The sequence below is a fragment of the Lathyrus oleraceus genome, chromosome 4 (genome assembly GCF_024323335.1).
Source record: "Lathyrus oleraceus cultivar Zhongwan6 chromosome 4, CAAS_Psat_ZW6_1.0, whole genome shotgun sequence".
Classification (NCBI taxonomy): domain Eukaryota; kingdom Viridiplantae; phylum Streptophyta; class Magnoliopsida; order Fabales; family Fabaceae; genus Lathyrus; species Lathyrus oleraceus.
This window is the reverse complement of record NC_066582.1, coordinates 475,683,122-475,696,874: the sequence shown is the minus strand read 5'-3', so window position 1 is coordinate 475,696,874 and position 13,753 is coordinate 475,683,122. Positions and strand designations below refer to the sequence as shown.

Here is a 13,753-nt window from a genome sequence, read left to right as displayed (position 1 = left end):
TACAACAAGTTTCTTTATTATAAATGGAAATAGATGAATACAACATAGGCATATGATTTAGTCTAATATTAAAAACATCACCTGTAACACCCCGAATTTAATTAATTAATTAATTTGAATTATTTAGATTTTTATATGATTAATGAGTGTTTTAAATTAATTGTGGATGATTGTGGGGGTATGTATCCTTGAAATAGAAGTATGGGGGGAATAAGAGTTTGGTATAGTTGTTGATAATTAATTAGAATTTTAATTAGTGATTGAAATAAATAGTGTTTTATTTGAATTAATTAAATAAATAATAAAATAACTAGAATATGAGCATCTTAATTAAATAATGAAATTTAGTTATTTTACTTATTTATTGGGATAATGAGAATTTTTAATAATTAGCCTATAACCATCTTATTTAATTGGTTGGAATAAAATAGAAGAGTAGAAATAGTAGGGAGAAAAAGAAGAATATTATTAGTATTATTTTATTAAAAGAAAATTAGAGCCAAGAGGGTTATGGTGGTAAATAAGATGATAAGTGAGGGCAATGGTGAAAATTCCTAATTCACTACGCCAAAAAGGTTTTTTAACAGCGCATCTTAGACAGCGCTTTTAAAAGAAAGCGCTGTCTAAGGTTAAAATAAAAATAAAACACGGAAAATGTTCTAAAAAAATAATGAAAGCGCTGTCTAAGGGGGGGTCTTAGACAGCGCTTTTAGAAAGCGCTGTCTAAGACCCCCCCTTAGACAGCGCTTTTAAATATAGACCTTAGTCAGCGCTTTTGAGAAAGCGCTGTTTAAAGTCTTTCAATTAAAAAAAAAATTAAAACCAAAAGCGTTGTCTAAGGTGGGGGTTTAGAAAGCGCTTTTGGAAAGCGCTGTCTAAGGCATATCTTAGAAAGCGCTTTCCACAAAAGCGCTGTCTAAGGTCTAATTAAAATTAAATTTCAGACTTCTATTTTCGTTCTCAGTTCTTTTTGTTTTCCCTCCTGCAATTAAACCCCTCCAGCGAACCCTAACAGCGAACGAGAATACATTGTAATCATTCGGCAGGCAGTTCTTTTTGTCGTTTCTGCTTGTGCATTCCTTGAACACAGGCAGCATATTGTCTCCGCCGAGGTATGTTTTGCATGTTTTTTTTTCTTCATTTGTTTATTTATTTTAAAAATAATGATTTATTAGCTTTTTAATTGGTTTTTTCATTTCCTTGTTTCTTGATGAGGAGTTGGGATACTTTTGTTTTATCTTTTGCTTATGAAATGCAAGAGCAATGGTAAACTCCAATTAACATAGCTATTTGGGATAAAGTAGTTCTGTTGGGATTGTATGTTGAAATTTTTTCACTTTCATGGATTCTACAAACGGGCACAAATGTTTCTCATTATATTAAAATATAAATATTTTTTGCTCTCTTGTTTAGATATGAATGTGAGTGCTTTCACGTTTAGAGATTGAGCATGCATAAATATGCAGTGTATATTGCTGTCAATTTGTGGGCAAATGTAAAATTTCTAAATATTAACATGAGTGGAAGCACTTCTGAAAAAGGCGTGTGTCTTTGTGATTATTATAAGTCGTGTTTGTGGAGGAGTCCTAAATATCATCAATATATGAGATATTTGGATTTATATTGATAATTTGCTAATTTTCTCGTTGTGTCATATATTGGGGGTCAGTCCTAAGACAAAGACACAATGATCAAATTTAAATTTGCGACTATTCACATCTCATGTAATTTTTACTTCCAATTTATGAAGCACGCACAGTGAGAAAATGTTGAGCTTCTCTTGTATTCAAAATCTAGAAATTTGGGTTTATAACTTCACTTTTTCTAAATTTATTTTTATTACATTAAAATTTAATAGGGTATCACTTTAAAATCTGTCATACCACAACTTTTGGATTCTAAAATATTGAATAGGTAGTTTTTTTTTTCTTTTTAACTGTGAAAGTGTTGTTCATCTCACTTTCATTCTAAAGGAACAAGATTTCTCCCATAAAATGATTGAACGAACTCTAATATAGTTATAGGTATAGTTATAGGTATATTGTAATAGAAAAAGTTTGATTCTTGTAATATAAAAAATGAAAGTGATGAGGTAATTAAAGTTGGTATATTGGCGTATCGGATACGTTATTGAAGTTTATATTAACATTGGTTATGTATAGGTTTTTGAAGTTTAAAATGAATTGAACTTTATAATTGTTAGGATATTCAAAGATACTACCTTAGTTATGTATTTTCGTCTGGATTAATTGTTTACTTTAATAAGTAGGAAAACCATGGATAAAACATGGATCTGTGCCGATCGAATGACCAAAGAGTACGAGAGTGGGGTTTTGGAATTCGTTAAGTATGCTGTTCAACACGCTGAAAACCCTAGACGAATGCATTGTCCTTGCTTGCGTTGTTGTTATATTGGTAAGGTTGACGCACATGGATTGAAATCGCATTTGCTGAGGCATGGAATTGATCAAAGTTATCAGTGTTGGATATTTCATGGTGAGAAAATTAACGAGAATGTTGAATCGAGTGGAAAAAGTAATACGACCTATGCTTCATACGACAAAGACACGGAAACATATGATTGTGATCGAGTTGAAGAGATTGTAGAAGCACTGGAAGAAGATCTTCATGATTGTCCTGAAATGTTTGAGAGGATGGTAAGCGATGCAGAGAAACCGTTGTACAAAGGTTGCACTAAATTCTCAAGACTTTCTGCGGTATTAAAGTTGTACAACTTAAAGGCGGGCAATGGATGGTCGGATAAAAGTTTCACAGAGTTGTTGGCCCTTATGAGAGAAATGCTACCGGATGATAATGTTCTTCCTAATCGAACCTATGAGGCAAAAAAAATGTTGTGCTCTATTGGCATGAGCTATGATAAGATACATGCTTGTCCTAACGATTGTATTTTGTTTCGTAATGAATATGCAATGTTAACTGAGTGCCCTAAATGCGGTTTGTCTCGATATAAGAAAAGATTATCTCCCGCAAAAGTCTTATGGTATTTTCCGATAATTCCGAGATTTAGGCGCATGTTTCGTAGTGAAACCGATGCAAGACATCTTACTTGGCATGCAGATGAAAGAATTATTGATGGAAAGTATCGGCATCCGGCTGATTCACCACAGTGGTCGAAGATTGATAATGATTATCCTGAGTTTGGATCAGAAGCAAGAAACCTTCGATTGGCATTATCTACTGATGGAATGAACCCACATGGTCTTCAAAGTATCTCACATACCACATGGCCTGTGATTCTTATGATTTATAACCTACCTCCGTGGCTATGTATGAAGCGTAAGTACATGATGTTATCTATGTTAATCTCTGGGCCTAAACAACCAGGGAATGACATAGACGTATACTTGACACCTCTGATCGAAGATTTAAAGATTTTGTGGGAGAACGGTGTGGAGGTTTATGATGGATATAGGAAAGAAAGTTTCAATTTGAGGGCGATGTTGTTTGGCACAATTAATGATTTTCCAGCATACGGGAATCTATCTGGGTATAGCATTAAAGGTCAATGTGCGTGTCCTGTTTATGAAGACGGAACCGATACGATTCGATTGGAACTTTGCCAGAAGAATGTGTTTCTCGGTCATCGTAGATTCTTACATTCTAAACATCACTACCGTGGGTGGAGAAAAGCATTCAATGGAGACACCGAACATCGTAGAGCTCCACCCGCATTGTCAGGTGAACAAGTTTTTGAAAAGGTGAAAGATGTGCGTACTGAGTTTGGCAAGCCTTTTGCACATAAGATTGTGAAAGGTGGGTGGACATGGCTGATAAGTTATATCTGATAATGCATGATTTCTTTATTTTTTTGTTTTCAATTGCTTTGATTATAAGTTATATTTGATATTTGATGGTTTCCTTGGTTTATTACAGGTTAGACATGGCTGATGACCAACATGAGGAAGTTAGTAAAAAAGTATCCGCGGAAGAAGAAATTCGAAGAGGCATCACAGTAATGAGAAGGGTGGTCCAAGGAAGATCTCGAGGCATCATACTAGATGTCTATTGGAGCAACCAGGGACAGCTTATAGAACCTAATGGGCATACCTTAACTAGTTTTATCGGTGCACTAGTAAGGAATGAAATTCCCATTACATGTGATGATTGGAGAAACAAAGAGCTGAATGAGTCCAAAGAAAAAATTTGGAGTGAGATAAAGGTACAATCATTTGGCCCTTAATTATACGGTATCAATTATGTTTTTTCAATTACCGATACTAACTATCAATCTGTATGTTTTTCTTAGCGATGTTTTAACATCGAAGAAGAAAGAAGAGGTTTTTGTATGAAATTGGCCGGAAAGCTTCTAAGAGGGTTTCAGACATTTTTATCATCCAAGTTCCTTAAGGATGCGGATGGTAATTTTGTGGATGCGGAGCTTCCTAAAAAATATGAAAGTTTGATATCGGCTGAAGAATGGGAAGCTTTCAAATCCAAAAGACAAGACCCGGTTTTTCAAAGAATAAGTGCTACAAATCGGGAAAGAGCATCAAGTCCCGCATATCCGTACCGAAAAGGACGTGTCGGATATGGACGCTTAGAACAATCCATGGTAAGTATTTATAAATTGCGATAACAAATTTGTTCATCATATATTAGTTTTATCTGATCAAATTGTATGACTTAATGTGTAGCTGCAGAAGGAGGAAAGTTCAGAAACATCTCTTCCTGCACATGTTTTGTGGAAGGAAGCCCGTGTGGGCAAATCTGGAGTTCCTCAAGAAGAAGTTTTACACGTATACCAGAAATGTGTAAGTATAACATTTTTTCATTAATTGAATAACATTTTTATACACAAATATTTGACAAGTATACGGTATTCATCTGATTTTTCAGGAGGAGCTATCTCAGTCTTTATCTCCCGATGATACTAAGGGCATACTTAGTCGGGCATTAGATGTCCCTGAGTATTCTGGTCGGGTGAGGGGTAAGGGATTTGGAGTCACTCCGACCTCCCTGAGTATTAAAAAAGGAAAGGCTCCTAGTAATCGGGAGCTTCATGCAAGATTGGAAGCCATGCAAGCTGAGCTTGATGCATTGAGGAGAGAAAGAGAGGCTAGCGCCTCAACAGTATACAGAGATGCTTCGGACAAAGACAGTATCAACTGTACCTTTCAGCCGAACATTCCAGAGGTAATTACATATAATTGTCTTAAATTGAACTATTTGCTTAAATTATGTATTTGACATATATACACATTAACGATTTCTTGTTATTATTGGTTTTAGGGCATTTCCCATTGTCAGCTGTATTTGTCGTCACCATACTATCGGATGGTTGGCAAGGGAAAAGTGCATAACGTTAGCGGAGTATTACTCCACACTAGAGAGCTCCCTGCTGGATGTTTGAAGGTATCAGTTGATATTGCAGTTGAGCCGAATGCAGCATTACCATATCCTAGCGATGATTCGGATGCAACAACGGTGCACGAAGCAGTAGGTTCGTTTGTTGCATGGCCGACAAACCTCATATGCGTAGGATATGAGGTATGCTTAAAACTTATGTTAACTTTAATGTGTATATTCAAAGTTTAAAATTTATGCTTAAAATTTTACTTACATATTTTCCTTGGTTATGTTAAATAGACTCCCACAAAATCCAAATCAAAAGATAATGCGATTCCACGGCATACCGAGTCCACGGTTTCAAGAAAAGAGGTAATATACAATTATATGACATATATTCATGGAAGTTGTTACATTCTTAATTTGATCTAACTATTTATATGACATGTAGCTTCAAGAAAATGAGGTTAGCAATGCCTCCGCACAACAAAAAAAGGAGGTTAGCAACGCCTCCGCACGGGTAAAAAGTTCTGGTGCTAAGAAGACCGTAGCTAGGAAAAAACATACCACCAAGTATAGGTCGTGCCTCAGGACAGTTCTAGAGATGACCGATATACCGACCGGAGGTGTTCGGACTGTACATATGGAGGTAGGGATTTTCGGCTTTGATTACGACCAAATGATTGGTAATGAAGACTTCATGCAAGTTTTTAGTCATGAAGAAATCGGCGTCACCGTTGTCAATACATATATTAGGTAAATCCGGTCTACTTTGTTTTATTAATTAAACAACTTATGTTAATGATGTTTACTTTATGTTAATCCGGTTTACTTTATGTTTCAAAAGAGGTGTTAATGATGTTTTTATATTAGGTTTTTGTATGACAAATTGATGCGCCCCAATGGTTTGGACGTGTCATTCGGATTCTTAGCACCCGCGACCGTCAACTTAGGTTTAATCTTAAGTAGACCGGATACCGTGACGGAGTACGTTCTTCGGATCCTCATGGACAATAAAGATGCGGAGAAGTTGTTTTTTATACCGTTTAATACCGGGTTAGCATTTCATTCTAAATTCATCTATTATAATTATTTTCCAAGTTACCATCTAACATTTGCCTAATCATTACAGTGGACATTGATTGTTGCTCGCAATCAATCCTATCTGAGAAATTGTGTATTATCTTGACTCGTTAGGAAATGATTGGACAACATACCCGGATATGAAGGTCCTAATTGACACGTAAGTGAGAATGTTCAAAAAATTTCTTAGTTTATGTGAATTGTTCTAATTGCTTCATTTTTATTTTATTAGCGTCCTACAAGCTTTTCGGGCCCAACGAGATATCCAAACCTCAAGGAGGGGCGCCAACTCCATTACATGGATTAAAGTGGCGGTATATTTTTAATTACGACATTTTTTATTATATTAGTGATGACACTTGATAAAACTTAGGATTTATAATCCATATTTTTTTTTTCATATGTAGTGTCCTCAACAACGTAATCAAATAGATTGCGGGTATTTCATGTTGAGGTTTATGCGAGATACTCTTGCTTTGGGCCGATTAAAGATTCCCACCGATGTATGTATTTCTAACTTATGAGTTATTTTTATATTTACACATATCTCATATAATTAAATAGTTGGAATTAATTCAAAATATGTTATATTATTATGTAGTACTTTGATGAATTCAAGTGTGCATTTTATACAAAGGATCAAGTGGACGAAATCAAAGAGGAGTGGTGTCAATTCATGATAGAGCTCAATGTTTGTTCATAAATTTGTGTAATTAATGTGTACATTTGTAGTATATGTTATGACTTGTAAATGTGTACATAAATTTGTATATATTTTGATACATTTAAGGCAAAATTGGTTTGAATTGGTATATATATATATTTGTTAGCCAAAAATTGATAGAAAAAAGGCCAAAATGGCATATATAAAATGTGATAATTGTCTGTCAAAATCTGGTTGAAAACAGGTAGAAATTCTGGTTTATAAACCTGAAAAAAATGTGGTTTAAAACAAAAGCTTCAAAAATTTTCGTATACCTTAGACAGCGCTTTTGTAAAAAGCGCTGTCTAAAGGGGGGATTAGAAAGCGCTTTAGGCAAAAGCGCTGTCTAAGGGGGGGGTTTAGACAGCGCTTTTTGAAAAGCGCTGTCTAAGGTATACCTAAAAAAATTAAAATAGGAGGGTCTTAGAAAGCGCTTTTGGCCAAAGCGCTGTCTAAGGGGGTGGGGCTTAGACAGCGCTTTTCAAAAGCGCTGTCTAAGGTATACCTAAAAAATTTAAAATAAGAGGGTCTTATAAAGTGCTTTTGGCCAAAGCGCTGTCTAAGGGGGGGGCTTAGACAGCGCTTTTAAGATTTAAAAAAGCGCTGTCTAAACCTTTAGCAGCGGAGGTTTAGACAGCGCTTTAAAGCGCTGTCTAAGGCTAAAAAAAGCGATGTCTAAGGTCTTGTTTGTTGTAGTGATTGAGGGGGGATTAGGTTAATGATAAAAATGTTAGTAAGAAAGTTTGGAGGATTTTACATAAAATAGAATTTTGTGGTGAGAAGAGGCAAGAGTTAGGGCTAAAGAAAAACTCCATTGTTAGAGTTTGAAGTGTGCATCTTGTTGGAAAATCTAAGGTAAGGGTGAGAACTTGTTCCAATAGTAATGAGTATGGTAGAATGGTAGAATGGATGAACCTTTAACCTCCTTAGGATTGTGTGTTTTGATTCATAATTTTGAATTTGGATGTTATGATGATTATTATATGATGATTATATGATGAATTTCGTGTGCCTTATATGTGTGTAGTTTTCTATTTTGATGATTGAACTTATATTGACCATTGTTACAATTTTGAAGGTTTAGGCATAATCTTAAAACAATGATTAGATAATTTAATTGTGTTAAAACTGTAAATTAACTTTATATATTAAAGTATTGCATGAGTTGTAATTTTTTGAGCGTTCGTTTTTTACGGAATCTAAATCAGAGGTCCGGAAGGCCTCCAACGATGAAAAATGCAGAAAATTCTGCATTCTGTCTGTCACAATCGCGAGCCTTTTTTATGTTTTTTTGTCGAAATCGTTTTGGCCATAAATTTTGATCCACAAGTCCAAACCGAGTGCCATTTAAAGAGTTGGATATATTAAATAAAAGGCTATAACTTTGTTTCATGGATAAAATAATTTTGGTGATTATTTCATGGACGTTTTTGGGGTTGAAGAAGATGAAAATTATGTTGGAAATTTTAGAAAACAACAACTTTTTAGTAACGCATGAATGTGCACGGTTTTGATCATAACTTTCAGCTCGTAAATCATTTTGGCTTGGGGTTTAAAGCATTAGAAATCTGACTCTAAGAGATATAATATGATGGTGATAAGTGAATTGATTGAGTATTATTCCCATGACTACTGTGTTGGTGAAGTTTTGTTCATATGTTTGGTTAATGAATTATTGACATATCCCGACGATTTTGGTCATATAAGTCCAAATTTGATGTCGTTTGAAGCGTTAGAAAGCTAACACTCAGACCTATAACATGGTAGTGATTGTTGATATGTTTTAATAATATTCATATGCCTGATATGTTAATAAATGTATTGGTTTATACGTTTGGTTGATGAATCGTTGCATTGTTGTAATATCGTTGTATGATGATTATGTTGTTATGTCGATGATGTTAAGATGTTGACGAGTTGCTGCTGTTTGTTGATATTATTCATGTGATTGGTTGTTGCATGATGAATGATGTGATGCATAAATGATAAGATGTGTGTGGGGATCCTTTAGGTGAACCTTGTTGTGTTGATGCATGTTATTTGAGAGTCATGTATCTTGGTGTATGGGCTTCGGTCCAATTTTTGTGAGCCTCGATTCTATGATGATGGATCGGGCACGAGTAGCTAATTCTTATTATGAGGGATTAGTGAAGCGTTACCTATGCTGATGGTAACGAGTTTTGATGAGCCTCGATCCTATTGTGATGGATCGAGTGTAAGTAGTTAATTCCTATTAGGGGGATTAGTGAATCGTTACATATGGTGATGGTAGCGATTTTGGTGTGCTCCGGTTCCAAGGGGGAATCGATCCTATGGTGGGGATCATGGAGTGAGATGAACCTGGGTGTTCATATTTGGTACCACATGCATGTCGAGTCGGTGTTGAGTACATTGCATAAGTGTTGCATTTGTATTGGTTGTTATTGATGTGTTGTTGGATGAGATGTTGTTGCATATGATGTTAATGATAATTGATATGTGGTTTTGTATAATGTTGATGATAATTGAGATGTTGTCGTGTATGATGTTGATTATGATTTGGATGTAAGAATGTGATATATTGTTGTGCATGATTGTGTAGATGTTGTAGTCTATTCTTCATTCTATATCGTTATTATTGAAATGAATTTCTCATCCCTTCTGTTTGAATGTTGCCTTTACATGGGCATCGTGCAGATACTCAAGAGTAGTATTGTTGAAGTAAGTGGAAGGTAGCTCTGGGATTACTTCTTTATTTTGTCGCTTTTACTAGTGGTACCTTGCTCTGATCATGTAACATCGGGTTGGGTTAAACGCTTATTTTATTCCTTATGTTTGATTATGTTGAAGTCATAAGACTAATTTTGTTGCTGAGAATTCTTAAGATGTTAAGTTGATTGATTAGAACTCTCTTATTTTATTATTACAATTGAAGTTGAGACTAGATGTTATTACTTGCTTTATTTTCCATAATTGTGATGATAATTCTGGTGCGATGATACTTTAAAATGGAAGTGAGCATGCAGTGACAAGTTATGAATGTCTTATTTTGTGAATATATAATATCAATCAGATGAGAAGGATGTCGTGTAAGCTTCCCAGGTATGATTCAGATAAGTGGGATGTCGTGTAAACATCCTTATTACAAATGTGTGTATTGAAACTTACTGTTGAAACCTGTGTTACGGAGCAGGTCATGTGTGTTATCAATGTGTGACACCCTACGTGGTTTTATTTTATATTTAATTTACGTGATAAAATATGGGTAGGGTTTAGGGTGTTACATCACCTAGTCTAAAATGCCACAATGTATTACTAAGTAAAATAGTATTGATACTAGTGGTAGGATGATTTGGTATATGTGAAGAAAGAAACCTGTGCCACCAGTAAATATATAATCATCAATTTGCAGTCTATATAGACCTTCAACCTATTTACCCAAACCAATCATCCTCTTGGTGCTCAAGTCCTGTAAAACACATTTATGTGCAGAGAATTTAATGGAACGGTTTAGAGATTGTCATGATTTAGAAACAGAAATCAGATTGAGATGAAATTCATTAGAGTATAGGAAATTATACAAATAAAGATATGGTGAAAAATAGACATGACCAGCTTGTTTAACACATATGGAATTATTATTTGGTAAAGTAATGCTAACAGATTTTATGCTATAAATGGAGGAAAAAGGTTTTAATGAGGAACACACATGATACCAGAATCCAAAATCCAAAAATGATGGCTACTAAGAATGAAATTAAAAGTAGTGTAGATAATACATGAAAAAGACTCAAAATATGAATGCTCATGGTCATAGGAGAAACATGAATTTAGTTTGTGTTAGAAGGTTGTGCCGAGGAAAGTAAGTTTACTTGGTGAAGCAAGCTAACAAGTTGATCATACTTCTCTTGAGAAATTATGGAAATGTTGCTTGCAGATGAAGTCACCTCAGTTTCACCAACATGATGAGTTTTGTCACAATTCTGGCTATGGGATGCATTGACAAGAGGCTTATTTTTGTTTAAATTAGGGTGGCCATGTTTCTGATATCAAAAATCAACTGTTTGGCCATTCCTATTAAAAAAAGTGTATTGCCTAGTGGAATTATTTAAATTATGTGACTTACCTTTAAAGTTAAGTCTTTGAGCTTCAATAACCAATAAAGAACTATCTTCTTCTTATATGATAACTAATCAATGGTTTCTTTCCTCTTTCACAACCAAAGAGTAAATTTTGTTAATTGGTGGCAAATGATCCATCAATAGGACTTGAGTTTTCACGAACATTTTGCATAGTCATACATCTACACTGATGAATACACATCCGAGCAGAAAGAGGATGATGTTCATTGAGTTCCTCCCATAAACCTTTCAACTCAATGTAATAATCTATAACAGATTTTGAAGGTTGTTTCAAATAGTTGATTGATGAACGAAGTGAACAAATGAGAATTCGACCTGCTTTATAAAATCTTTCTTTCAGATTAGTTCATACATCTATGGCATTAGCATGAAATACGACAGTGTATGCGATTTGTTTTGAGACAAAATTCAACAACCAAGAATGATCAAGCTGTTACATTTTTCCCATTGAAAACGATTGAGATAATGATGAGGTGAAATTTCAACTGAACCATCAATGAATCAAAATTTGTTCTTCGCACCTAATGCTCTTTGTATAAATTTGCTCCATGCTAGGTAGTTAGAGCCATTCAACTTCGGAATGATTGAAGTTGAATTTAGACCTTCACTTGAATGCATGTAGTAGTTGGAGTCTCGGTCAGTTTATTGACCAATTGGAGCGACACACTGAAATAAGAGAAAATAAAGAATCAGTGAATAAATCAAAAGGAAAACTATCAACAACAAATTGTTCTTGATGAATGAGGCAAACTGAATGAAAAATTCAACCGATAAAGGCGAATAAAGTTGAAATTCTTAAACAATACCATATTTACTTATTACAAATGGGTTATTATTGCTTGAATTATAAGATATCTTGCTAGTGTTGTTTGTGTCCAAATCACATCTTCTTCATCTTGTAAGTCTCACTAATAGATAAATCAATATTTGAATCACTAAATAAAATTCTAATATATACATATTTTTATCAATTAAATATTTTATGCGAACAATTAATATTTTAGATGTCCAAATAGAGATTCATTAAAACATCATTTTCTAATTATATTACTAAAAATTGAATAGAAGCACATTAATTAACATGCCTTGTAGTATTAGCATATTAATTGGTGGCGTCTTTCATATAGTATATGGTGCTCATAAAATATGATAGTGTATGTATCAAGTATAATTTTATCAACTCTTCTTATATGATATATAATATCTTTTTAAATTCTCTCCCCAAGCTACCTCTCTATAAATACCTATCCAGTTCCAACAATTCTTCATACCAAATCCAATAATCAAACAATCATCATCTAACAATAAGATGAAGATTTTTCCAACGCTTTTCCTTATCACTTTTCTCTCATTCTCCACTTCTTATGCTTCTGTCAATGATTTCTGTGTAGCAGATTTAAAGGCTCCAGATACCCCTTCCGGCTACCACTGCAAACCCCTTGCAAACATAACATCAGACGATTTCGTCTTTCATGGCTTCGTAGCCGGAGACACCAAAAACTCCTTCAATGCTGCACTTTCCTCGGCTTTTGTCACCGATTTTCCCGGTCTTAACGGACTCGGAATCTCTGCAGCACGACTAGATATAGCCGAAGGTGGATCGATTCCAATGCATACTCATCCCGGTGCTACTGAATTATTGATAATGGTTCAAGGAGAAATAACTGCTGGATTTTTTACAACAAGTGCTGTTTTTTCGAAGACGTTGAAACCGGGTGATCTTATGGTTTTTCCACAAGGGATGTTGCATTTTCAAGTTAATTCTGGTAAAGGACAGGCTACTGCTTTTCTTGCCTTTAGTAGTGCAAACCCTGGTGCTCAATTACTTGATCTTCTTCTGTTTTCCAATAATTTGTCTTCTGAAATAGTGGCACAAACTACTTTCCTTGATTTTGCACAAGTTAAGAAGCTTAAGGCTCGTTTTGGAGGAAGAGGCTAAAAGATCAATTGTTGCTTATCATCATATTTCTCTTTCATTTTTATGTTTATTTCAATAAACCCCGCTTAGGTGGTGGATTTGTTTGTGTGTGTACGTGTTTTTATAATAATATTATGTTCCTGTTGTTCCAAATGTCCTTTTCAAGCTACTTATACTAAAGAAATAATAAATTGGTTCACACATTTCTTGGTTCTTTGTCTTTCTCTCTTTTTGTCATTCTTCTCTTTCTTCTTAAGGAAAGAATACCTAGTGAATATGAGGAAATCAATGATTTTTATATTCAATTGGAGATCGAATAAGCAAGATCTCTTGATTATGATTTTTTTAAAAGCCAAAAATATGTTGTATGAAAAACTATGTAACACGAGAAGTGTTTAGAATAGTAAAATATTCTAAATACATGTCTTATCAAGACGCCTCAAAAAACAAATTAAAATCTAGAAAATCAAGATTAAAACATTAAGGATGCAGATAGAAAGTTGTGTTAGAGGAACTCGCTTGAAATTACCATCAAGAATAAGTTGAATTCTATCTATATTTTGCCTCATTGATAATTATTTTTGACGGAAAATCAGTCTGTTTTTTACTTTTCAAATACCT

At 34.4% G+C, this 13,753-nt stretch overlaps 1 protein-coding gene across 1 annotated transcript; it reads left to right on the top strand.

Moving 5' to 3' along the window:
- The first annotated feature begins 12,442 nt into the window (after window positions 1-12,442).
- LOC127076276 (auxin-binding protein ABP19a) lies at window positions 12,443-13,335 on the top strand. The gene has a single exon (XM_051017879.1). The coding sequence runs from the start codon at window positions 12,524-12,526 to the stop codon at window positions 13,151-13,153; it is 630 nt and encodes a 209-aa protein (XP_050873836.1). The 5' UTR covers window positions 12,443-12,523; the 3' UTR covers window positions 13,154-13,335.
- Window positions 13,336-13,753: the final 418 nt, after the last annotated feature.